The sequence below is a fragment of the Takifugu rubripes genome, chromosome 6 (assembly GCF_901000725.2).
Source record: "Takifugu rubripes chromosome 6, fTakRub1.2, whole genome shotgun sequence".
In the NCBI taxonomy this organism is placed as follows: domain Eukaryota; kingdom Metazoa; phylum Chordata; class Actinopteri; order Tetraodontiformes; family Tetraodontidae; genus Takifugu; species Takifugu rubripes.
Genome location: NC_042290.1, coordinates 3117069 through 3143484, shown reverse-complemented (window position 1 = coordinate 3143484; position 26416 = coordinate 3117069). Strand labels below are relative to the sequence as shown.

General features: G+C 44.4%; 1 protein-coding gene across 6 annotated transcripts; it reads left to right on the top strand.

Annotated features, from left to right (window-relative positions):
• Positions 1 to 26165, top strand: grin1a (glutamate receptor, ionotropic, N-methyl D-aspartate 1a). Of its 6 annotated transcripts, XM_029837806.1 has the most exons (22): positions 1 to 898; positions 3765 to 3899; positions 4986 to 5162; positions 8697 to 8759; positions 9523 to 9620; positions 9899 to 10020; positions 10966 to 11140; positions 11453 to 11597; positions 11941 to 12027; positions 12214 to 12349; positions 12514 to 12641; positions 13213 to 13377; positions 13505 to 13623; positions 14008 to 14120; positions 14551 to 14699; positions 14808 to 14965; positions 15494 to 15655; positions 15965 to 16074; positions 16405 to 16550; positions 20380 to 20406; positions 21118 to 21228; positions 24108 to 26165. In XM_029837806.1, the coding sequence occupies exons 1-22, from the start codon at positions 650 to 652 to the stop codon at positions 24168 to 24170; spliced, it is 2838 nt and encodes a 945-aa protein (XP_029693666.1). In that variant the 5' UTR covers positions 1 to 649; the 3' UTR covers positions 24171 to 26165. The 6 variants fall into 6 exon arrangements, with proteins under 6 accessions (XP_029693666.1, XP_029693667.1, XP_029693670.1 ...); XM_029837807.1 differs by lacking the exon at positions 8697 to 8759 and having other exon boundaries at positions 11 to 898; XM_029837808.1 differs by lacking the exon at positions 21118 to 21228 and having other exon boundaries at positions 650 to 898.
• Positions 26166 to 26416: the final 251 nt, after the last annotated feature.

Genomic DNA, 26416 nt, shown 5'->3' with positions numbered 1-26416 from the left:
AATCTCACAGTTTTGCAGAAATTGCCCGCGACCGCGCGCTTTAATTTGAAATGGATCTCGCCGATCCGTGTCCGTGATCAGGCGATCCAGCGCGAAAGATGCGGGCGATTATCGGGCATTTATCTCAAATGATGACATCTTTCATGCAATCGGCTCCTGCTCCAGCAGCATCACGCCAACGCGCAAAACCCGCTCCGCGACGGGAGCGCGCACCGGCTGCCGGTGTTCCGCGCATGCACAGCTGTCAGCACCAAGGACAGCAGCCGCTCAAGCAGCGAGCCGGGCACGCGGGGAGGGAGCGGCGTGGCCAGTGCACTCATTCACAGCGCACGGAGCCACGGACGCAGCGGTTCGGTCGAGGGGCCGCGCGGGGTTTGAGTCCTGATCCAGAACCATTGGCGGGTTGGAGATCTTTGGGTGCCTGCGTCCCCCTAACGATGCACTTTTCACCGCATTGCACATAAACCCACCTCTCCGCCCCCCTATTCAGCTCCTTCTTTTGGGAGGGGGGGCACGCTTCCACACGCCGCCCACTTTGCTCCATCTCCACCGTCACTGCGCCGTGCTGCCGTCCAGGAGCTGGTCGAGCCGACCCGCCACCGGGGAGAGAAGCGAGAGGGCTGCGCTGTCCTGTTTGGTGCTCCGCACGATGCGTCTGTTTCTGCTGGCGGTGCTCCTGTCGTGCTCCTGCGCGCGGGCCGGCTGCGAGCCGAAGATCGTGAACATCGGGGCCGTCCTGAGCCAGAAGAGGTACGAGCAGGTCTTCAAAGATGCCGTGAACCAGGCCAACCAGGTGTACGGCAGGGACAAATTCAAGCTGACCGCCATCTCCGTCACGCACAAGCCCAACGCCATCCAGATGGCTCTGTCCGTGTGCGAGGACCTCATCTCCAGTCAGGTACTTTACTCCCCCCCAGTATCTGCCCTGAATTGTACATTACCTGCTTTATAGCCCATTTTATGATCACTTAAGCTACAGTACAAGCATTCATCAGTTAAAGAGCCAGTTGATGAACTATGGGTGTTTTTTTCCCCTCTAAAGTTTCAGCAGGCTGCACGGACATTTTTGTATCGGAGAAATTCGGATCAATCTCCACGAGCTCACCAATGTTCTGCCATGATGAGTCCAATTCCGTCCTGCAGTGAACTCCACTGCCAGTTTTCATGAAACGAGGACAAGAGAGGGCAGGTTTACATTCCAGGACAGTGGCAAATATGTGCAACCCAATGAAATCTGATAATACATCATGTGTGACTATAAGTGTGTGTGTGTGTGTGTGTGTGTGAGGGAGAGGGAGAGGAGCAGCATCGACGGCTACAGTAGCTGTGTGTTTTCCTTCAGGGGTGGAGCACTTACGCTGCATGTGTGATATGATACAAGAGCTTTAAGGGGAGAAAATGAAAAATTAAAGGCTGTAATTAGACCAAGTTTGCGGGGGAGGGGGCTCAACATCACCCCCCCCCCCCCCCCCCCCCCCCTCCTTCATAACAACCCATCAGTAACATCTTTGCCAATGATCGCCCCCAAGATTCAACCCGCCTTTCCAGCAAAAGCAAACATTCTTTTCATAGTGCATGTAAGGCTCCGCACCACTGAGAGTTGGTGAAACACAAGCAGCGACGTTACACCGAGTTGAGGCGTGAAGTCTCTCTTGTGCTCCCTCTTCTGTCTCCCACACACATAATTAGGCTTCATAAGGACGCCGCACGCCTCCAGCTAATGCTGCACTCATGTCCTCAGTCCTCATTGATTCTAATTGGTGGGGTGCTGCAACAGCGCTGTCATATCAGGTCTCCTGTCACATGCTCAGCCGAAGCGTTCTGGGCTAATCGTCCCATCGACTGCGAACCAACACCGATATCAGCCGCGCACATCAGCTCTCAAGGAGCAGATCAGACAGAACGGCTTTGGACAGAAGGTCCGCGCGAGTCGAGACGGCCTTCTGGCGCTTTGCTAAGAAGGGAAGTGTGTCGCAGATGGAGGAGGAGATGCCGCTTTGGATGATCTCATTTTTCACCCATGCCATAAGGACCGCTCACGTCCCATCCATAATCCACGGACGCCACCGCTGTGCCAACTTTCTCGCTCTGTGTATCGCAAGTTGGAGGGAGGGACTCATCAGAATTCTTCCACGAGAGCAGCCGTGGTGCACGTAGTGCGGAGAAAAGAGGCTCAACCAGACATGAATTAATATTCGTCGGGCAGTACTGAAGACATTCGAGTCCTCTTCTTTCTCTTTCTCTTCTTCTTGACTACTATTTCACTTTTGGGGTCATTGCGGGGGTGCTGGAGCCTACCCCAGGGGCATGCGGGCAAAGGCAGGGTCCGCCCCTGAGTGAGCCACCAGCTCATCACAGGGGTCTGTGTGAGTAACTGGGGGTTTGGTACCTTGCTCAAGGGTATCTCAGCAGTGCTCTGAAGCTGTCCCAGCACCTTCCCTTACTACCAGAAAGTCTTCCTGCACCAGGACTTGAACCGAGGACTCTGCTTCTCAGCACAAACCCCTACAGACTGCCCCCCCTCCCAACCTCTTCTTATTTTTAGCCTGGTTACTGGAGCTGTTAAAGTGGACACACCAGACTTGTTTTGGTCGTTGAGCTCCGCGTTTGTTGAAACAAGCTGTTTTCATTCCGCTGCATCTGGTTTAAATGCATAAACTTACCAATCGCAGCGCGACATCCCAGTTACCACCTTCCACTTCTTCTCCTGGCTTTCAGGAAGGACCCCAATAGCAAAACATCCCCAAACGTGAATTACCTGTCACGAGTTAATGTGGCTATCGAATCGCTTCGGGTCAGGGTGGCGTGTGATGTCGCTGGGGGAGGAAGGCAGAAATGATTCTCCTCGCATTAAATCTTCTCGGGCCACTTTGCACAGATTGCATTTGACGGAACAAGTCATATGGATGCGCTCTAATTTCACAGATTATTACTCCTTTTAATATTGCATGCTCCGCCCTCACGTGTCCCTCAGCTCTACTTGATGAGATGAAATATCTTGCAGGTTGAAGGCAGTGCAGTCTGCAGGCGGTGGTGAAATACCTCATTTTGATCACACACATGCACTGTTCACCCTGATTCCCACTATCATTGTTCTGGCAGGACTGGTGGAAGGACCGGACCCATATGTGAGGACAAAGTTTCCCACATTCTGCTGTTTATTTTTATTAAATTCCCGCAGAATCCTATAAAAAAGCATCTTGCATTGACAACAACCATACAACCATGCAGCAGGACCAGGATCCCTTCCAACTTGTCCTCCATTGGTCATTTGTGTTCTAAAATGCTTAAAGAAATGATTGTCCATACCAGATGCCAAAGCAGAGCTTAGTTTGTTACTTTTTATGGTGGGCAGGGCTGGTATCATGTGACTATGTCCCTATAGTATAGCTATATGTCCCTATAGTATAGCTACATGCAGCAATCAGTATAGCTGATTGCTCTTTTACCTTAAATTTGAAGCAATTATGAGTGCAGACCACGATTTTAAAGAGTGCATCTATAACCTGTTTACAAAACCTTTCAACTGTTTCAATCAAATGAAAAATGAGATATTGTAACTGACTCAAAAAACTCTCTGCAATAAAGTTAAGGTGCTGACATATAAAGTGAAAATAAGAATAAATGATGATTTTTTTTTTTTAATTTGGTATTGCTAATACAAAATAACACGCAAAGAGAGAAAGAAAAGGTTGCAGCTGCTGCTGTTTCTTATTCCCGCCAGTGTAAGAATGACAAATTGTTCTTCCTCCGTGTCTCTGCAGGTCTACGCTATCCTGGTGAGTCACCCTCCCCAGTCCAATGACCACCTCACTCCAACGCCTGTCTCCTACACGGCGGGTTTTTACCGCATCCCTGTGGTCGGCCTCACCACCCGCATGTCCATCTACTCAGACAAGGTGAGTGAGAGGAGAGGAGAGGAGAGGAGAGGAGAGGAGAGGAGAGGAGAGGAGAGGAGAGGAGAGGAGAGGAGAGGAGAGGAGAGGAGAGGAGAGCTCCCCTGGGACGCCTTCTTAAGCCTCCTAGATTAATCGTCCCACCACTCTCCATTAAAAGAGCTGTGAATAAATGCTTTTTTGGTGGAAACCTGACCCAGGTAATGTTTTTGTAACGCACGAGCCATTAAAATGAAAAACAACAAGATCCAAGACCTCAATGAAGAGCTTTTATATAAACGTCCCCTAATCTTGCAAGTCCAAGGAAAGCAGCGCCGTTAAATGGAGAGATTAGAATACTCAGCGCACAGATGGGAAGGCATGACGTTTATTTATAGCTCAGTCTGTAAGGGACTAAGCTGTCAAGTAAAGGGTTCTCAGTTCAAGCCCCCATGTGGACAAACCATAGTAGGTGTTCTGGAAGTAGGTGGAGGTGCCAGAAGACCTTCAGAGCACCGTCAATATACCCTAGAGGCACAGGGCCACCCCGGGTCCTGCCTTCAGCCATACGAGGCTGGGATAGGCTCCACCCCCTCTCCTTGCTTGCTTTTACTGAAACTAAAGCTTAAATCCCAATTATGACCAAAATACTTGCAGCTATATGTTTTCTATATGATCCATCGTAACGGCTAAGGTCATCCGCTCGACACTGAACGTGTGTGTGTGTGTGTGTTTAACTGATCTAGAAAGATCTGTGCTGTGAGGAGGCCCTAGTGGAGGCGATTCAACACACGCACCGTGTTTTTCCCATGAACGTCCATTAGCTCGCATTTAACCCCTTCACGGGTTGTCTGGTTTTTTCCCCCGGTTGTTTTCTCTTAAATATTTAACCGAAGTAGTTTTGATCATTTCCTTTTGTTCTGCTGGTATCTCAGGTACCTCAAAAATAGTTTTACTGACGTTTTGCTGCATTACCCTCGGAAAAATCTGCTGGATTTGGGTGTTTTTACTGAACAACCCAGATATTAGACTAAAACCATGTTTTCACGAGACACTTGAGCTGACAGAGGTCAAAAGGTTGAACTCCACCTCCTGTTCAACACTCTGCAGAGTATCCATCTGTCCTTCCTGCGCACGGTCCCCCCGTACTCCCACCAGGCCCACGTTTGGTTCGACCTGATGCGCGAGTTTAACTGGAACCACATCATCCTGATAGTGAGCGACGACCACGAGGGAAGGGCCGCCCAGAAGAGGCTGGAGACCCTCCTGGAGGAGCGAGAGACAAAGGTGAGACGCTCGGGCCCGCAGCACCACCCCTACCGTAGAGTCTAAGAGCAGTAGCGCCCGAGTGCGTCGGGCTTTTAACACCTCAGAGGTCTTCTATGTACGTTACTGTTTCCCCTTCTGTCGTGTGGCCACATCCCTTTCTCACCATTGTGTAAACATTGGCTAACATTTCCTAAATGCATCAACAGCGTCTAATGTGGTCTAATCTGACAAAAGTTTGTATGTTTATTTGCTCATCTTCACTTTGCTTTTTGCCATAGTCCAAATTATTCAGTGTGTCTCCACAATGGGAGCCAAATAGTGGACTTTAACATGGGGCTTTGTAAACCATCACAGTCTAATGAGTTTAGCAGCGGACAGCAGCTACGGGGGTTCTTCGTTGTGCGCTGAGGATTTGCGCTCCCCACGCTCTGACAATGTTTATGTTTTGGATTTTTTTCCACTTCTATAATTTCTTAGGAAACAGCTGATGCATCCTTTTTAAGTGTAGCTCTGAGCTGTGTATGTGGGTCAGCAAAATGCTGATCTTCTTTGAGCCAAAACAGACTTGAGAGTGCAATGATGTGTGCCCTTTATGAACAGAGCGAGAGGTTAGGAAGGAGAAGAAACTGCTGTTTCGTGTCCGGTAATTACCTCGGGAGGTTTTTCCCCTCTTCGCATTTGGGAATCGGGCTCTTCTCTGGGGCTCTTTGCTGTAATTGTGTGACAGAGTGAAAGGCTAAGTCCCAATTTAGAGAGATTTAATCAAAGCTGAAGCTCATGAGAGCCTGAACATGGCACAATTCACGTGACTGTGATGGCAGCTGATTAACAGTCACCAATAGGCAAACATCATCAGGCATTTGGATTAATCTTGCTAGATTGTGCCACCCGGCGCGCACAGTCTAAACAACAATGCTGTCAAATTATCTGGATGAAACTCACATCTCCTATAAAGACTGGAAAAAGAAAATCCCACATTGAAAGTACTTTATTGATATTGCAGGAAGCTCGTTTTATAATTCTGTAATCTTCATTTGGCTGCTTTAATGAAGCCATCTGGTGCACCAGGCTCAATCCCACATTTGCCTCTATCTTGTCTTCTCTTTTCCTCTCTTGTCTCCTTAATTACACATACATGTAGTTTGTATGACCACAGCATGAATGCCCACACGCACACACACACACCAATTGTATATCCATAGCAAATAACAGTTTAGTTGCCAGAATGGGTGTTTTTGAGTTCAGTGGTTCTGAACGATCGCGTGTGCAAATGCGGTCGTAGTTAATCGAACTGCTGTGCTCATCCCAGCATGCCGGCGTAGTGAGAGGCTTGATTATTGCCACAGATGGTTACTCACAGCAGCCAGGCTCAAAGAAAAGTTAAATGATGACTAGCACAGCGGGTGCTGAAAGTGCGGTGACACAGCATTAAAAATTCGGGCTCAGCAAGTCTCATTTTTGCTCCGACCACGATGGGACTTGATCTTTTTTTTGTTGCTGGCGTCTTCTCCATGTGCAATTTTAGCCGTCTCTCAACTCTACCGTATATGTTTGACCACACAGGCGATTAAAAAGTACACTGAAATATTAATAAAGTGCATCTACTCATCTTTTACCTGGCCTTTCAAGAAATGTTTCAAATGGAAAGCATTGGACACCAGAGACACTTTCAATAAGAATCATGCCTAATACTAGCATGTCGATGCTAACCATCGTTCCTGATGAATCTACATATGATTGCAATAACGTCAAGTGTTTAAGTGGGGGTGAAGGGTGTGCATTACACACTGCAGCTTCCTCCTGTCGCGCTCTGATTAAAGGAGAAAGAGGCGCTGCTGCTGCGATTCGGCCATTCTGCACACGCTGCAAATGTGTGCGCGCTGCAGTCTCATGGCATGTTTTTAGCTGGGTCACACATTCACAGGGGATCACTGTCACCAGCAGCAAAGAGGCTCTGGACACAGTGGACTTAAAATGCAAATGTGGCCGACGCGAGATGAAATATTAATGCCTGGCGGAGGGTGTAAAAATAGGGCTCAGGAAATCTCTTCAGGAAAAACAAAGATTTGGGTTTTGTGCTGCTGAATTTTAGTAGTGGACATTCTTCATTTTAGCTGTTACTAATGTATATGGCAAAACTCTGGGGGCATTACAGGAAGTCTTATAGTAACTAAGTCTTATATATAAATATATAGATATTGCGATAGTGACATTTAGATTAGGTGCGGCTGATTTTTTACATTGTCACCTTTGCCTTTCGGAATTCTGTTTACATCAAAATAAAACTACAGTTGGGTACAAGGTCTTCAAGGCTTTCAGTTATGAATGGAGGACAGATGCACAGTCAGTGTCGACTTACTGAAAGGAAGCAAATGGGCCAGGAGTGCACTGAAGTGTGTCCTGAGGAGCCAGGCAGCTGTGAAGAAAATCCTGCCAAGCAGAAAGATATTGTTTTCCAGCAAAATGGTTCCACGTCTCAGGCAGGACTATCAAATGTCTCCTCCCACGGAACATAAAGCTCAACTGCAGTTACAAATAGTGACAGCATGGGTGCTAAAATAATTTAAAAAACAATAAGAGTAGGTTTTCTCTGGAATTTCTGGAATTCATTCATAAAGAGCCAGGACAGCAGATGTATCCATAACCCCAGGAACCAATCCGTTCAATGTGTAGGGGTGGGGATTGTCTTTATAGAGCTAGTAGAAACCAATTCTTAAAATTTGGACTAGGGAGTAGGTGGCCTTGCCCAATCTTCTGTGTTTGGATCTGACAATTCTGACTCTATTTTATCAACGTTACCATTACTGGTCAGTGTAGTAGGGTGGGTGGATGTGGATGGGCCTGAGCAGTGAGCTAACTGCACATGCTAGCTTAACATATTACATCAGGCTTCCGAAGGTGTAAAAAAGCAGTTGGTCGTTGCAACTGGCTACTTGGAATTATGCACGCTGTGTTGGAATCTAGACTGTGTTGAAAAAAAGATGAGTGCTGCTCCAAAGGCTGTTGTTGACAACATTGTTAGCAAATGCGAGCCGATGAACACTGCTGCACATTATCCCATACCGCCAGTGTACAGTGCAATGTGAGTCATCTCAGATTAAACTAGTATTATCATTTTATGTGAAAGTTGGAAAAAAGTGTTGGTTCGTAGCTTATTATTTATTCTTTGAACTGGGTAATAAAGCACATTTTGCGCCCTAGAACAAGCTAGGAGAAAAGCTGTATTGCCTTAACCAAGTGTTAGCTTCTTTTTATATTTTTGCTAAAAACCTTCAAGAACGTATGTTTGACACCTATTGAGTGTTTATATTACAGTATGTTTCAAAGCATTTGGTATTGATTTTGGATGTCATTCATGCAAGTGTTCTGGTTTCCCCTAATCTTTGTGTTTTCGTAAATCGGCGCTGGTGTTCTTTGCAAGCCCCAATGTTAAAGATCCCAATTTGAAAAAAAAAGTGGAGATTTGTTGGAATGCTTTATTGCCCTCCATTTTCAAGTGTTTATAATATTTTTCTATGTCTGCATATTTTCTCTGTGCACATTACTCATCAGAATAAAAAAAGGAACTATGAAAACCTCGACCAACTGTCCTATGACAACAAGCGAGGACCTAAGGTATATTTGCATGGTCAATGCACGCCGCCCACCAACTTTCCAAACGTAGCAACTAGAAACCAGCCCAAACCAGTCACCAGTCGACCCAGAAATGTCCCCCTTCTCTCGATAGCACGTGTTTTTCTTTAATATTTTACGTTGAGATTTTTTTCCCCTATGATTTAAATAAAGAATGGTTTTTGTTATGAAAACTCTATAATTTTTTTGTCATTATGGAAAAAAAAAAGGAACTCAGTGAACAGCGCCCGGCTTTTTATCATTTTCATTTTCTCCTTCGATAAAGGAATGCATGTACTCAGAACACACACATACAAAAAGAGTTTGCAAGTTCATTCCTTTGTGGAGAACCGTTAGTGGGGGACAAAACTGTTTCCCGGATGCTACTTCCTCCTGTTTTGTAGCACTTCCCCAGTTTTCAGCAGCTTTTTTGTTGGGGGAAAACATCCTCCTCACCTCCTCACTTGTTTTTAGTTACCGGTTGCATTGACCTTCTTCTTCTTCCCCCTTACCTAACACATGCACGTCCTTCTTTGGAGCCTTGATAACCCTCAGTTTGCATGCGAACAAATGCAAAAGTTTTTTCCCCCCTTCAAGCTTTTTAATCTTTTAGTTCAGCCGGTTCCCATGGATCGTTTTCCTTTCAGTCTCTGACTGTAAAAAAAAAAAGCAACGTCTAAGCTCAAACCAACGAGGTAAAGAGGCAGCATGGTGTCTGAGGGAGGTAAGATAAGCTGGCTTGACCTTTCTTATGCCCCGATCACAGGCAGAGAAAGTCCTCCAGTTCAGCCAGGAGACTAACTTAACTGCCCTGCTGCTGGAGGCAAAAGAGCTGGAGGCCCGAGTTATCATCCTGTCGGCCAGGTAAGAACCTCACAGCTACAGGTAGACGTCACACAGAATGCTGCTGCTACAAGCTAATGTAAAAACAGTGCTGCCCAGGATGATTTTCATTGCTGATTCACCTGCTTATTTGCAAGATTTGCACAGAAGTCCCACGGGCGTAACGCTTCTTTAGCCAATTCTGTGCCTCTGCTCAGACTCATGCAGTGGAAAAGCATATTTGACCTTTACGGGGGGGAAAGACATTTATAAGTAAAATGTGTCCACTAGATTTTCTCTCTTCTTAATGAAAATTTCAGCGAGGAAGATGCCGCTGCAGTGTACAAGGCTGCCCGCTTCCTCAACATGACGGGCTCGGGCTACGTGTGGCTGGTGGGGGAGCGAGAGATGTCGGGTAAAGCCCTGAGTGAGGCGCCAGACGGTAGGTTCGCTCAGTGGCCAGTGGGCGTACATGAGTTAACCCCCCTGGTTTTAATCACAGGCTGATAACTAATGCACGCAGATTAGAGGGATTAACCATCGAACAATCCATGTGTTGCATAATTTGTTCCAAACGCATGTGGTGTGTTGGGCATTTAAACGTTTAAGCAGTGTGTGTTTAAAGGTTTAAATGTGCTGTGTAAATGCAGAACACAGTTAAACATATATGTGTTGGATTAAGGTAAATGCACTGTGCTAACGTGTCGTATTAACGCCCTGGATTCTAATGAATTAGACAGGAAGTTTTGTGCGACAGATAACTGATAGAGTGGTAAGGTAAAACCGATTTTCCTCGCAAGCCTCTCACAATATTTACTCACTCTGTGGTCACAAACGTCGAGTGTCTTCCTGCACCGTAAGCACAACCAGTCCCCGCAGAGCATCTGCTGTCCTGTCTGTGTCCAGTTTCATCCACCTCCTGAGACTGACGGACCCGGTTGCAATCAGAAAACTTAGCTGAAGTTGGATTGATGCTTGTGCTCAAATATACTTTTGTTTCCTTTATTTTACTTTCTACTTTTCTTTTTTCGGTTTCCTTTTTTCTGTTTTTACCTGGCACAAATACAGCTTTGCTTGTCCTAAACTTAATAGGATCTAAAATCCAACTTCAAGGGACTCTTTACACATGCTGTAAAAAAGGTCAGTTCAACCATCAGAGACCTGATCGGGACTCTTGCCTGGTTTCTTGAACAACCCAAATTAGGCACATTTCCTGAGATGAACAGGCATTGAGGACGGATCATGCTGCTGATGTCTGACCTTCGTTCAGGATGTCTAAACTGGAAGCCCTATAAGTTCTGATCCACTCTGTGTATTGCAAAAGGATCCTGACAGTTTCTAATTGGCTCAGATTAGTGACGCTTGTTTGCTTTGGGCCCGGTCTCAGGTCTGATTGGTCTCCAACTCATCAACGGCAAGAATGAGTCAGCCCACATCAATGATGCAGTGGCTGTCGTGGCTCAGTCCATCCAGGAGCTTTTTGAGAAGGAGAACATCACGGAACCCCCCAGGGGATGCGTGGGCAACACCAACATCTGGAAAACAGGGCCACTCTTTAAACGGTAACTGCCAGAAAAGATGCAGAATTGTAGATCCATAAATTTCCAGAGCACTCAATAGGATACAAAAATCTTACAAGTTTATACCTCAAGTTTGAAACCACTTTAATTTGGGTTCGAAATCACATTAAAAGGAAAACAAAAAAGCAGCAAGAAAAAGGACTGCAACCTGATAAATATGGTGACGGGAGCATCTCTTCAGCCATAACTCATCCTTGTTTATCATGAATGTTAGTCATTGTAACTCCAGCGCCTTCGAAGGCATCAGCGGTGTGATAATCCCACATGAAAGGTAACTTCAACCATTTCATACAGGGTACTGATGTCTTCGAAGTACCCAGAGGGCCTGACGGGACGCGTGGAGTTCAACGACGACGGCGACAGGAAGTATGCCCACTACAGTATCCTCAACTACCAGAAGAGTCGACTCATTCAAGTTGGAATCTACAATGGAACACAGGTGAAATGATATGATGCTTTTGTTGCTTCTCCGCTAATTCAGCAGGGGAATTCAAGCACTCCCACGAGATTATTTAGGATTTCATTTAATTTTTGAATTAAAATCCCAAACACAAAAATCATCTGATGATATGATAACAATCTCCTGAAAGTCAGAGGGTGGGTGGAGTAAATAGAAGAAGTGATGACCTGTGATTATATAATGCTGACTCATTAGTGCTGCTCACCTACAGTTTTGGTGCCACATCATCAGCCAGCCTTCTGTCAACACTTACCTATAACACTGCGTCTGCCTGCGTGCGTGTGTGTGTGCATGTGTGTGTGTGTGTGTGGCATCCCTGTAGGTGGTAATGAACAACCAGAGGAAGATCATCTGGCCTGGAGGAGAAACTGAAAAACCGCAGGGCTTCCAGATGTCCACTCGATTAAAGGTTCGGGCCCTTTTCCATCACAAACCTGGAAAGTGCACTGATATTTGCATCTCCGAGGGAAAAGAAACCTGCCAATGTCTATACAGGCAGCATTAATTCCGTATATTCCAGTTGCTCCGCTCCCTTTAGGATCGCAGCCGCTCCACCTCCCACATGGTAACCAGCTCTCTGTCCCATCTTCTGTAGATAGTGACGATACACCAGGAGCCATTTGTTTATGTGAAACCCACGATGCCAGATGGGACATGCAAGGAGGAAATGACGTTAAATGGAGTCTTAATTAAAAAGGTTATCTGCACTGGGCCTAATGAGACGATACCAGGTACCCCAACAGTGTGTTAGATTTATTATCGGTGTTTTTACTGCACAGCCCACACGCCTTTAGAGGTGTACACACCATAATATGCATTAGGTGTTTACGTGTAGCTTAGTTTACCATTCAGAATAAATGTGGGTTTTGTCAGTCCCTCTTTACGTCTGTTACAGGTCGGCCGACTGTACCTCAGTGTTGCTATGGATTTTGTGTTGATCTTCTAATCAAGTTGGCCATGACCATGAACTTCACCTATGAGGTGCACCTGGTGGCTGATGGGAAATTCGGAACACAAGAGCGGGTTCGTTTTATGATCACATTCATTCTATTATGAGCTGCTGGTTTTATTCACTCCAGTTTACCACAGTGACACATTAATGGTTAACAAAACTGTGGAGCAGAGCTTTTAAAATAAATACCCTTGGGTTTCTGGGATTCCAGAGTCGCCTCATTTACAAGAAATAAATTGGATGTTATTGTTTGATTGAATTAATATTTTCACTATTATGGTTTCTGATGGGTGGTTTAATTACAAGGTTTCTTCTGACAGCTGATCAATCTCAGATCATTTAAGGAAGGAATTCATTAAATTAGCAAAATACAGTAGTTTCTGCAAGTGTTTTTACACACTTTGTGTGCATATTCATCACAGACACACGTACAATATTACTTTAGTGCATCATTTTTAACCCTCCTTAACTAGTACAACAGAGACTTTTCCACAGATGTAGAGCAGAGACAGATATAGCCCAGACCCAATACGTCTATCCTCATCAGGCCTAACCCAGTTCCTTAGCGTCTGGAAACATTCTATGACAAACACGACAGCATTGTTGATTTTCAATGGCACCTTCTTTGTTCTGGGACTTTAGGTAAACAACAGTAACAAGAAAGAATGGAATGGCATGATGGGAGAGCTCCTGGGAGGCCTGGCTGACATGATTGTGGCTCCACTGACGATAAACAATGAACGAGCTCAGTACATTGAATTCTCTAAACCCTTTAAATATCAGGGCCTCACCATCCTGGTCAAAAAGGTCAGTATTCACCTTTGCACCACACGGAAGATGCGCAACAGTACACTGCAGTTCCTGAATCACATTGAAACCTTTTGTACATAAAATGATTGCATGTTTTCTAAAAGAAGCTCTGCGGCGTTTTCAGGAAATCCCTCGCAGTACATTGGACTCGTTCATGCAGCCTTTCCAGAGCACGCTGTGGTTGCTGGTGGGTCTTTCGGTGCATGTGGTGGCGGTGATGCTTTACCTACTAGACCGGTTCAGGTACAAGGTTGATCCGTGTTTGCGTGTGTCCCTCTCGGCCTGTGTGTGTGCGTGTGCGTGTGCGTGTGCGTGTGTGTGTTGGGGGAGGAGGGTATGACTGGATGACTGAATGGTTTATTTTTAATTTATTCCTGCGTGTACATGCACTTCTGCACACTGCTGATCTTCCCTCAGTGTGGACATCAAGGCAGAAAAAGGTGAAGATCGACCACAACATCCCACCTTTATGTCCACCTGCTTTCCTTCAGAGTTTGCATCTTTCTTGCTTTGCTTGCTTGGTTTTTAGTTCCTCTCCTTGCCTGGGGATGCCAAGGTTTTCTTGTTTTATTAAATACTGACATATCCTCACTTAATCTCCTCCAACCTCCCGGTGTTTCCCTTCAGCCCATTTGGAAGATTTAAAGTAAACAGTGAAGAGGAAGAAGAAGATGCCCTCACCTTGTCATCTGCCATGTGGTTCTCTTGGGGAGTCTTGCTGAACTCTGGAATTGGAGAAGGTGAGGCCAAAAAAAGAGGGAAAACAGAAAGATCTCCAAGTCGTCAACTTTAATAGCATCAAGCATTTTGGTCTCTGTGCACGTTTGCAGTTGCTGCAAGACAAAAATCAAGGCATTTCTAGTTCCAAATGTTGTTTCTTTGTCATGTTTTTCTTTGAGGGCGATGAATTAATTCCTTCCTTTCTTGTCACAGTTTCTTCTGTCATTTCAGTTAGCTTTGTTTTTTTCACTTCTCTTCTGTGCCAAGTTTGGGTGAAATGACTTTCAGTCATTACACAGTTGTCCATGTCATACTGAGGAACAAGGCCTCTCTCAGTGTTCTTCTACTCACCAACTTAAAACACTGATTTTACTCGAATCTAGAGGTTTCTAATGAAAACGAATTTATTGGAAGTAACTGGAAGAATTTCAAAACTTACGCTCCACACAGGTGCGCCTCGCAGCTTCTCAGCAAGAATTCTGGGAATGGTGTGGGCTGGATTCGCTATGATCATTGTGGCTTCCTACACTGCCAACCTGGCTGCCTTCCTGGTGTTGGATCGGCCTGAGGAGCGCATCACCGGCATCAATGACCCGAGGGTGTGTGCATGAAGACGCTCTAGTCACCAACCTATAAATACTGTATAAGATGAGATAAATCATCTATCAATTATGCAATTACCTTATTGTTCCTGTCTGTTTTTACAGCTGAGAAATCCATCAGACAAGTTCATCTACGCCACAGTGAAACAGAGCTCTGTGGACATCTATTTCCGGCGGCAAGTGGAGCTTAGCACCATGTACCGCCACATGGAGAAGCACAACTATGAGAGTGCCGCCGAGGCTATCCAGGCTGTGCGTGACAAGTGAGTCACGGTCAGATAGGGCTGACCAGAGCGCCTCTCGCCTGAACACACAGACCAGGGTTATTCCAGTCAGATTGGTTTGGTTATGGGTCGGGTGGGCATGGGCCGCAGGACCAGATGGAAGCGGTAGGATTTACTGCAGCTTCTGCTCTGATCCAGGTCCATCACCGAAATAACGATGATGTCCAGGGACAATGTGGATGTGTCAACTAAAGCGACACCAGTGTGAGGTTGAGCTAATACTGAGTCAAGGAGCACACTTTTTCAGGTTGAATCCAGACGCACATCAGTGAGATGGTGAGATGGGGAAAGCCAATGGGGGACACGCCCTCACCCATCTGGCATTGGATTTCATTTGGCCATAAGCAGGGAGCGCTGGTAAACGCCGAACGACTCACATGCTGTGGTGTGCGAGAAAGAGGGCTGGGAGCCGTAAATGTGTATGTAAATCATTGTACTGTTGCACCGTAACCCCCTCCTTCCCCTCCTCCTCCTCCTCCTCCTCCTCCTCCTCCCCTCCCCCCACAGCAAACTGCATGCTTTCATCTGGGACTCTGCGGTGCTGGAGTTTGAAGCCTCGCAGAAGTGCGACCTGGTGACCACGGGAGAGCTGTTTTTCCGTTCGGGCTTTGGCATAGGCATGCGCAAGGACAGCCCCTGGAAACAGAATGTGTCCCTGGCCATTCTCAGGTCTGTCCCAGCCAAAGCTGCATTACTCGTATGAATCTTTGATTTCCTATCGCTCTGATTTCGGGGTCAGGTATTGACCCTCAACAGCCATCCAATACATTGCCTAGTGTCATATCTCTGTCTATATCTCCCCTCTCCTTCCCTTGCTATCTGTTTGTCTGAGTCATGTTTGTGCCAGTCTGTCACCTGCCCTGCTGTTCCAATTTGCGTCCGTGTTGTTATCTCGAGGTGAACGGCTCAGCTCCTTCATCGTTTGCGTCTTTTGTTAACTTTGTCACATTTCTCCCCACCACCCCCGACCCCTTGCAGTTCTCATGAGAATGGATTCATGGAAGACCTAGATAAAACCTGGGTGAGATACCAGGAGTGTGACTCAAGGAGCAATGCCCCAGCCACACTCACCTTTGAAAACATGGCAGGTATGGTCCTTGTCGCATAGAGAGTGCGTTTAAAAGTGATTGGACAAAAACTGCAGTGGTAAGGTACTGTAGCATTTTTTTGTCCAATACCTTTATAAAAATCGATGTTTTAATGTCCGCCTGGGTGCTCTGTGCCGTACATTATCTTGTGCTGTGGCTTTGTGCAGTTGTGGTCTGCAAATAAAAGTGCGTTGTTTACCACTGTCATCAGTAGGAGCAGAGTTAAAATGGAGGCGCGGCCACTGAGTAAGACAGAGACGGAATGCAGATGGTTGTAGGTTACATCTCTACCTCTTTTCTCTGTTTGTCTGTCTTGTCACTTTCTAACAGGGGTCTTCATGCTGGTGGCTGGAGGCATAGCAGCAGGGATCTTCCTCATCTTTATCGAAATCGCCTATAAACGCCATAAAGACGCCCGCAGGAAGCAGATGCAGCTGGCCTTTGCGGCCGTCAACGTCTGGAGGAAGAACCTGCAGGTAGGATTTGGTCCCCTCAGGCTGCTCTAGGGTGGAGGGGGGTGGAGGAGCTGGGGCTATAATGGAGAAGGGGTCAACAGCTTGATAAACCTTATCAGATCCAGTTGCCACCCTTCAGTCCCAACAGTGACAGTTCCCAGAGGCCGTGTTTCTTCTGTGCGCCTGCGGGAGACTAAGGAGGCCTCTAGAAGTCAAGCTGTGGCTCGCACGCCTTCACTAGTACGTAATTAAAGAGCAGAGCCACATCCACCTCCATGTCAGCTCTTGTTCTTGGAGTAGCAATCAAATCAGCAGCTTCGCAATACTCTATTATGATCAATATCCAAACTAAAATGTCACCATCCAAGTCCATGACCTCATCACACACAAACACACCCAAACATTATTTAGAATATTAATCCTGATTACTTTCAATTTTGGGCGCTTTTCCAAGGACACCATTGATTTGTGTCACAGTCAGGATATAAGAACACAAATAGAGCGTAAAGATTAGAATCAATGCACTGGCATCATGCTGCAATGACACTTTCAATAAAAGCAGCAGAATTCTCGAGTGCACACTGCATTTGTCCCAACTGTAGTTATTTAATGCAAATGTATTACCCTTCATATCATACAGTTTCTCAGCCCACACAAAATCCCAATAAAAAGCACATTAATTAACATAAATCAATCTTGTAATAATGTAATATGACTAAATAATGTATTCACTAATGGGCACGATTGTAATTAATTACTGAAGGAATTGAAATATGCAGTTAAGTACTATTTACATATTACATTTAGTTCACATATAATATATCTAATGTCAATAAACAAATACCCTTACTGTAACAGGTCACCAATTCCCTCTCCAAACTTCTCAGCAAATAAACAAAAGTTAACGCCCTGCACCCCAAATGCAATCAAACCAGGCTTCAATTCAAATCATTCCCGATTGCTTGGGGTCCCATAAGGACCATTGTCCACACTGTTCATGGTTGATGGGGCCCGCTTTGTCTGCTGACTCCCTGTCAGCTTTGAGTCAGTGCAGCAGCCCTGCTGAGGTCATTCAGCAGGGCTTCTAGAAGGTACAGTATTCAATCTCAAGTGCTTGTCAGCGACCCAGTGTCCTTCTGACGGTGTCTGCCATCAGCCTGATAACTATATGTACATGTCTTGAGTGTCCTCTTGTGGATGTGTGTTCCTGAGGTGCGTACAGCAGGCAAATGCATGCAGAGGGGATTCACTGAGAAAGGAGAGGGTCACACTAAACTGCCGGGGGACTAGTATGTTTTATAATCATGTCAGCGATCATCATGTTGATTTATCCGCACTACTGAACAAAGACGTCCCACACTTGCACATCTTTGCTCATTGACCTCCACTGTGAGCCCCTCAAGCCAAAATAATGGATACGCACAATCGTCCACATCCCAATTGGGACAGTAGTTATGGGGTCTTATGCAAGTTTTCTCAAGAGGGAGTCATGTCATATCAAGCTAATACAGTCTGTTTGGTGCTGTGTGAAAGTGCTTCCGGATATTATTCAGATATTAAACAACTTATATAATTCCGCCCCCCCATGATGAGTCTCTCAAATTAAAAATGGCAGCTTTGTCATGTAGAACAGACACACTAAAATATGAAACGCAAAACCGGTTGATGTGGCCTCCTCCTTCCTTAGTGTAGCTCAGAAAATTATTTTTCTCACGTCATTCTGACTGCTTGTACATGTTTGTACATGAATGTATATCCTGCCCAAGGCTAATGTTTTAAGTTATTTGTCTACCTACCGGTATATATCCTCAAACACACACAAGGAACTTCAGACACCGTGCACTTCTGATGAACCTCAACCCCTGCTGTAAGGTGACATTATCTCTACGTGTGCTTAAATTCCCTGTAAATAAAACTTTAAACATTTTAGTGCTTTGCACTTGTATTAGAAATGCATGCTTAAGCTATTCCGGGTTTAAAGAGCCACAATGATGTAGTGGAGTTAAAGCAATTTGCCTACGTAAAGTTAAATATTGATGGCACAATTTAGCATATTGCACCACGTAGCTTTATTTGTGTCATATAATATAAGTAGGAGATGTAATGTTTACTGTATCTGATCTACAGTTACTCATGCATGAATACGATCGTATGGAGGCATTTAAAAGTCTCGCTGCGCCGATGCACTGTTCCAGCTAAAATAGCAACCTGAATAAGTGTACTGGTTTTATTGTTGGAAGAGCTGCGATTGCCCTACCGTCAGTGATGAAAATACAAAATGAAAGACTCAGGCCTATTTACAGCAAAACTGCAGTGAGTCATTCGCCATTGGTCTTAACAGCAAAAACAAGTCATCTTTTGATGTGTTTTGGTTTTGCTCACATAATCTGGTGTTTATGTTCAGGTTTAACATTACTATTATTGATATGGGTCTACACTACTTGGTTACATTTTTAATTCCTTCAATCAGGTCAGTTAATGCATCGTCGTGTGGTTGTGACAAGCCCGACAAAATAACTCATCATCATTATTAGCATTACAATATCAATTGTGTGTTGTCCACTACATCACTGAGGGGCTGCAGAGCTTAGCTTCTTTCTCCCCCTCCTACTGATGTTACTCAGAAGTGCACAGTCTAAAGAAACCAAACTTTTGGTCCAATTTCGGGTGAAAATACCGGTAGTGTTGGGCTGTGATGATGACAAGGCCGAGGAATTACGAAGACGCACTCTGGAAGCTTTCCTCTGTTTTGAACAAGAAGCAAATGAAGTCTCGTTCCACGCTCCATCTGATGGTCCAGCATGCCACGCATGGCCGGGGCTGCGCGCCAGCAGTGACCAGACATGGACACGTGTAAGAAATGCGGGAATGTAAAAGGTTAAAAGACGTAAACTGACTTGGGCATTGATTTCCCCGGCACTGAGATGTCGGTCCAGCGCTCCTGACCTTTCTCATTTACTAACATATTATTTTCCAGCAGGAATAAGAGTTTTTTTCATTATTGCTGCACAAAAAAAAAAATCCTTAAACCCAACGCAGATGTCCATTCAAACACTTCTTTGCCAGCCTTCATCTTATTCTCCAGGCCAGTGAATGTGAGCCACCATTGGATCTCATGTTTTATGGGGGATGGGAGACATGTGACCATGTGACGGATGATATAGTTGGGCTTTAATGGTGCCTAGTCATGTGACCTGATGAAAAAGGATGTACTGCAGGGCCAGTGCTGGCCAAGACGTATCTGTCTTGCTTTTTGTTTGGTGTTTATTATTCTATGCCCCCACCCCCCGCCCTCTCTCCATCCTTGAGAACGTTCCGGCATGTTGAAATTCACACCACACTGCCCGCCCAATCAAAGGGTTTTCCCCCGAAACTACATGCTCATCTTTCTCCTTATACGTTGCCATGCATCTTTTTCTTTAGTAGCTTCTTTTAGCCAATAATTCAGCATTATTTAAGAATTAACATTTATTTTACAGCTGCGGAAGGTGTGTAACACCTCTTTTACCCCCTTTTTTTGAGCACTCTTCATCGCCATCCCATTCCTTTGGGTGTGGGGTGAATTTCCATTATACCTCTAAGGTATAATGACTTTGAATGGGCTTTGATTACTGAGTTTGTCATTGCTGTTTTCCATCTTTGATATGCTTTTAAGTGGCTATTAAGACTGTAGCTTTTCTGCCTGCTTGGCTTTGGATGTGAGTGTAACGTAAGCTTGGCTAGTTTTTTTTAATCATCATTTTAAAATCTGCCCTATTTTGGTTTCTTTGGCTTTTGCTTATGGAGCGTCTTTGAAGTAATAATAATTGGATGGACATTTATTTTACTTTTCTTTTCTCCTCCTATGCAGCCCTCTTCCTCTCTAGAGACTCAGGATGTAAGAATACCTTAATATGAGTTTTCTTTCTTTACACACAAACACCAAGTTATTGTTTTGAGAGTAGCTGTGGAGCACTCTGATGGTATAACGGAGGGAGGGCACCAAATTGGCCCGCTATTTATAACAATATGGTCAAAATTGATATTAGTTTCTACTTTTTAGTATCTAAATGTCCCGAATTCTGCATTAGAGTACAGCAGTAGACATGCTTTCCTCATTATTAAGGCGTTCCATCTTTTTTCAAAACTTCCTTTGTGTTGTGATGAGGATGTTGCAACTGTCAGGCAATGAGGCTGCTCCAGGCAGAATATGGTAAACAGTTAACGTAGGTATCACAACCACTGACATCTTTACTAGTCATCTCTCATTTCAATGCATTTCTAAGGACCAAGTGAATGTGTCAACACTACTGTGCCATCGTGGAGAGATAATTTAAGCAGATGATCTCATGTCAGTCTGAACAGGTGATTTCCACTCTCGCATGGCTTTATCTCTTCCTTTCTCCCTCTATGCGCGTTTTATATATCCAAATGCTTTGGCCCTTCGCTCAAGGACCCTCCCTCTATTTAGACAAAATAAAGTAAGATCATTTATTGAGGTTGTGGACAGTGGTGGTGTTGTGGGCTACAAAGACTGGGTGAGACTGACTCCATGGTTATCACCCCAGCCAGAGAACATGAATAATTTTTCTACATATATTTATTTTAGGATAGGAAAAGTGGTAGAGCAGAGCCCGACCCCAAAAAGAAAGCCTCTTTTAGGTCCATCAGTACCTCCCTGGCCTCCAGCATCAAGAGACGTAGGTCCTCCAAAGACACGGTAAGAAGACGGAGAAGCAGCCTCTTCCCTTCTTTATTCCTCTCTTTTCCTCTCTTTCTCCCCCCCTGTCTCTGCTTTCACTCCTTCTTTCCTCCCGCTCTGTCCTCTCTACCGACATATCCATACCCAACCGAGAGACAACGCCATCTTTCAGTCCGTCCATCACAGCAGCCACAGTGTCTGTCCATCCACCATCGATCAGCCATTACCATTTAGCTGCTGTAGGTCCTCTAAAGGTGATCAGTTCAGGAGGGCAGGTCAGGTCAGGGGCTGAGGGGTGGGGTTGTGGTCCAGGGCAAGTTTTCTGCAATGTGATGTCCTAATGGTGCGTTCCTCTGGAGGAGAGGAGCGACAAAAGCCAGGCAGTCGACCTGTGGTGCTTTGTAATGGGCTGCGTTTCCTCCCCGCCTCTGGTTTGGACATTGATTCTTGATGGTGGTGTTGTGGTGTAAGCGTGTGCGTGTTTGTGATCGTGTCCTGTTTCGACCGACTGCTGAGTCCTTTGTGAACTCGTCATTTCTTCGCATCGACCCTGCCCGCAGTTGTGTTTGGCTTTCAGCCACTGCTGGTCCTGCTCTTGGTTTGAAAAGCATGTGCTGGTTTCTTGTCATTCCTATTTGAAGCGCGCCCTCCTGGGAACGGAAAAGCGACACTGTATGTTCTCATTTTGCCCCTTTCGGCGATACAAATCCTGTGAATGAATTGTCTCTTTGCTTTGTCATATTTTGTTCTCCTTGTTCATTTTCTTTCAGTTCCCTTGTGTTCTGAACTGTGCATGCCTCTTTCAGCTGGTCAAGGCAGCCTTCTAGTATGTTTCATGACTTGTTTTTGTGAGGTAAAAACCCAAGACGCTTCAGACTCTCATTGTGACACAAATACACAAATCTCGGCGATTCAATGAATGACTCTTAACACCAGGTTTGGATCCGTGCTTTGCACAATGAGGGTGTTGGGGTGCTTGTTCTTTTTTGGAGACTGTACTCCACAAACGATGGAGTGCACTGACAAACCGGTGATGTGTGATTATTTGGGCCCAGCTGTACAGCCAGACAAAGCTGGCCGCTCACCAAATTTGGCATGAAACTCTCTCTGGAGGTAGAATAGACACCTACACAGACAGGCTGATGTATTACTGTTGTGTTTTGAATGTGTCTCTCAGGGGAAATATAGCCTATGGAAGCGAAGGGCGTCCCAAATGAAAAGGATTTTGTGTGTTTCTGTTTTTATTTCAACTCTTGTCTTTTCTCTCCCTTTTGATTATGTTGTGTCATGTATATTTTTTGCATTGAACCTTCACTTTTTTGATCAAGGAAATCTGCTTTGTCGGTAACAACGATGAGTGAGTTTATTATGGTGAATGTAAAAAAGGAAGAAAAAAAAACGGGCCGTCGGATAAAAAAAAAGATGTTCCAACTGAAATATTTGTCATCCCCAGTCTTTGAGTTTTATTTTTGATTTTATATAAATGTGTTTTTTTTATATTAATGGATATCAATGGACTTGAGTGTCGGTGTCCCTCACCCACATGCCACACTGCTCCTCTCTCCCTCTGCTAGCATGCCAATGACTGTCATAGCCGTAGTAAAACTAGAATAAATGCAGATCCTCTTTGTAGCCACATTTAAGAAGTCATACCATCATAGTTTAATAGGTTTTATCGCACTAACTGTGGTTGTGATGTCAGTTTAGTGTCTCTCTTTTGCTGGTTTACTTGACCCCTGTAGAACCCTGAAGGTACCAGACAAGAGAAGATGCAAACTGGGGCTGTTAGCCTCATCATGATGCAAGTTCCCAATCAAAGCTGAGGAACACTGAATCTGAGTCTATTTAGAAAACCCCACTTTTTAACTCTCAGTACGCTATTCCACCATCTGTCCGCATGTTAGTTGCATAAGAGCTTCTAAAGCTTGAATGTAATGGCATAAAAGGAGAGGCACTTAAATTTCTATCATCCTGCTGAAGTGGATACGACTAAAGAACAAAAAAGAAACTAGAGGCGCACAAATGGAGGCAATACTCCTCCTTGTTTGGACCCCGCACTCCTTGTGCTAATGTGTGATGCATTCACTGAATGATGATAATTAGGCTTTTAAGAATTACAGCTGTGCAATGAATCAAGATTACAATTGGTATATTTAAAATAAATGCCCAACACTCCAGAAATCATGAGACTGCACCACAAAACGCTCTATGTCATTAGTATGCATGTGTTCTGACAATTATTTCACGAGTGACACAAACAGCCTCAGCTGCCTGATGCCTGTTATCCAATTTAAAAGACACGGGCAGAAGCGAAATCACCGGTGCCATAGAGACTGTAGATCTGAATCAAATCAGGACCTTGTTTAAATCCTGTAAATGCCCTTAATTCAATGCCGTCTGCTTCCAAAGAAGTATGGTGAAATGGGGAAAGAGTCTAAGAATCCAGCACAGCAACACTTTGAAATCAGTCAAAGATTCTTCTTCTGCAGAGGTGCTAAAATTAGAGATGTCTGCATAAATAATAACTCTGGGGACCTTCGGAACCATTTGCAGGATTAGTACGCACTGTAGAAAGGACTGATTCCAATGTGCTGCTGTCTACAACAGGATCCTCTGACTGTTCCCAAATGACCCACCTCAGACACAACCAAACTGAAATGAACCCAGCCCGTTTTAATCAACTCCATAGATAGATATGCACACATGTGTCTGAGAGGGGTCAGAGACCACTAATGCTTCTTAATTTCTGCAGCTATGCGGCAAATGTGCCAAAATAAGCAAACCAAAAAATGTAGAATGCTTCTAATGTTAGCTAATCTTCCCAATGCTACTGTTGTCACGATGTCCTGTTAAATGGCTGTCTTCTTTCTTCCTCCCATTTGTCCTAACCTCTGCAGCAGTACCCACCCACTGATATCACAGGCCAACTGTCTGACCCATCTGTCAGCACTGTGGTGTAGAAGAGAGTGGGGACGCCGATGTGCGCTTCTGAAGGAGAGAGGAAACGCGACCAGGAGGAAAAAGGATGACCCCCTTTTCCCCGTCGGGACAAAGTTTTCATGTCACTGATCTGCACGCAATGATTTTGAGGAGACGGCTTGGAAAGTATCGAAAAACACTTAATTGCACATTTTAAAAAGTCAGGATTACTTGTTATTAGATCGTAGGGTCCCTAAGCATGCACGTATATACCCATATGACACATAAACTTTTTCCTTCTGTATGTTATTAACTCAATGGTTTGACCTTTGTTATTTTTTATTTTTTGGTCTTTTTACTCACGGATATTTACTTAATGTTTGGTGTTAATGGGTTTCAGAGTTTAGCCTGGTCTAATAACTGGTCAATACTTTACTTGACATATCACATCCAATTAAATTTAGATAGCATTCCAATATCTATCTCTTTCTTAACATCTTGTAATGTAAGCTTTAGTGGACTTCAATAGTTTTCTAAGACACGATCTGTGTTTTTACACTTTACGGTTTTGTAGATGATGTTTTGTTGATTTGGGAGCACCAATGTGGAGGACTGTCTCGTAAACGATGGACGCATGCGTGTGCTCGGATAGGAATAAAGCCGAGTTTCCATCAAGGGGTTCAGTTCAGTTCAGGATAGAGCAGTCATTTTTGGAAGTGTCATTCCTAATTAGGCCTCTGTTTTTATCCAAAGATGAATAAGCTAGCTAGCGATAGCTAGTTAGGCTACAGTAATTAAAGTTAAATAAGTTAAATTACAGGAAAGTAGTGATAAATATAATGTAAATTACATCACGATAACTTAATATTTGTGATAAACTAAATAATACATCAAATAAATAGCTTTAAATTGTTCTTTTTTGGAGGTGCCAATATGTACTGTACTGAACTTTATCCTTCATTTGAATGATGAAACATTACTGTAATTATCAAATTGTGTATTTTATCTCTTTTCTGTTTACTTTTGTACTAATGTGAGAAATGCATGTTATTTTATTTGGAAAGCACTCTTATAAGAAAATTGTTACACTTTAGTACTATTTATAACAAGAGCTAAATATCCGAAGGCAGAAATTCACAGTATTAATCGATGATGTTGCAGTTCTGTTCGGTCCTTGTTCATCAACTGTAAGCCATGTTACACTTGGGGACACCCTCTTCCTCTCTCCTGCCGCAGCAACCTTTCTCATTTCCAGTCACCAGTGGGGTTGCATCAAAGGGCCAAGTTTTTCACCCAACCAACACTCGCTCTTTCCTGTAAAACTTCCTGCCTTCATGGCACCAGCGAACTTTTACACGAAGGAGCCTGAGTGACTTGAAAGCGCGGCTCAGTTTGTGAGCAGGTCTTGGTTAGATGCAAAAACAGGCCGTTTCCCAAACTTCTGGAGCTGAGAAACCACTGCTGTTTGTTCAGAGACTACCTTGTAAAATCCCTCGAGTGTCTGACACTGCTAGCACTTTATACTGAGGGGGGTCGAAGCTATTGCGTCATCACGAATTACACCATTTCCGCTAAGTCGCTCTTTAATTTCTTTTCTTAAGAAATCAAATTGTAAGTTTATCGCCTATGACGTCTCTGTGAGTAATGTTTCTCAAGATGTTAAAATTGGACTTGTTTCCTGAACTCAGAATCATCTCATTCTGACCTCTGCATGCTTATTTTCAGTGTTTTGTTTTTGGATCCCTGTTGCTAACTACAGTTAGCTGAGCCTCGTCGATCACCCGAGCAACATGAACTGTAATTCAGTTGAGGTTCAGTATCGCTACGTTTGATAAAATTGTGCTTGAAACATGACTGAAGCTGAGAATGTTTTAAACTGTAACTGTACACACACACATGGGCATGCATTCACACAAACACACCACCCAAAAGGGGAAGAAATTCTTTTTTTTGTTACCTTTTCCAAGGAAGACCTTACATTGAGCCATCATATTTATACAGATGTAAATAAAATATACTTTAAGTGCCATGCCTAACTAAGCCTGTGATTTCTTTTTCTTTTCATAATAAATCAGTAATAATGTTTTGAAATTAATGCTAACAGCTTTTGTTGTATTAAGACTTAAGTGAAATCAATACATTTAGAATAGTAAAAAGGCTGAAATATATACATATATACTGTATATTGAAATTTGTTATCATTTCCCTTCCTTCCCTTCCCATGTGTAAATTATGGATGTGACTGCTGCATTTTTAGTAACATACAATGTAAAACTCAGGAATGCAC

Coding starts and splice junctions, on each gene's coding strand:
- grin1a (XM_029837806.1), top strand. CDS start 650: ATGCGTCTGTTTCTGCTGGCGGTGCTCCTGTCGTGCTCCTGCGCGCGG. Junction 13,624..14,007: donor TACCTACTAGACCGGTTCAG/GTACAAGGTTGA, acceptor GTTTCCCTTCAG/CCCATTTGGAAGATTTAAAG. Junction 16,551..20,379: donor TCTGGAGGAAGAACCTGCAG/GTAGGATTTGGT, acceptor CCTCCTATGCAG/CCCTCTTCCTCTCTAGAGAC.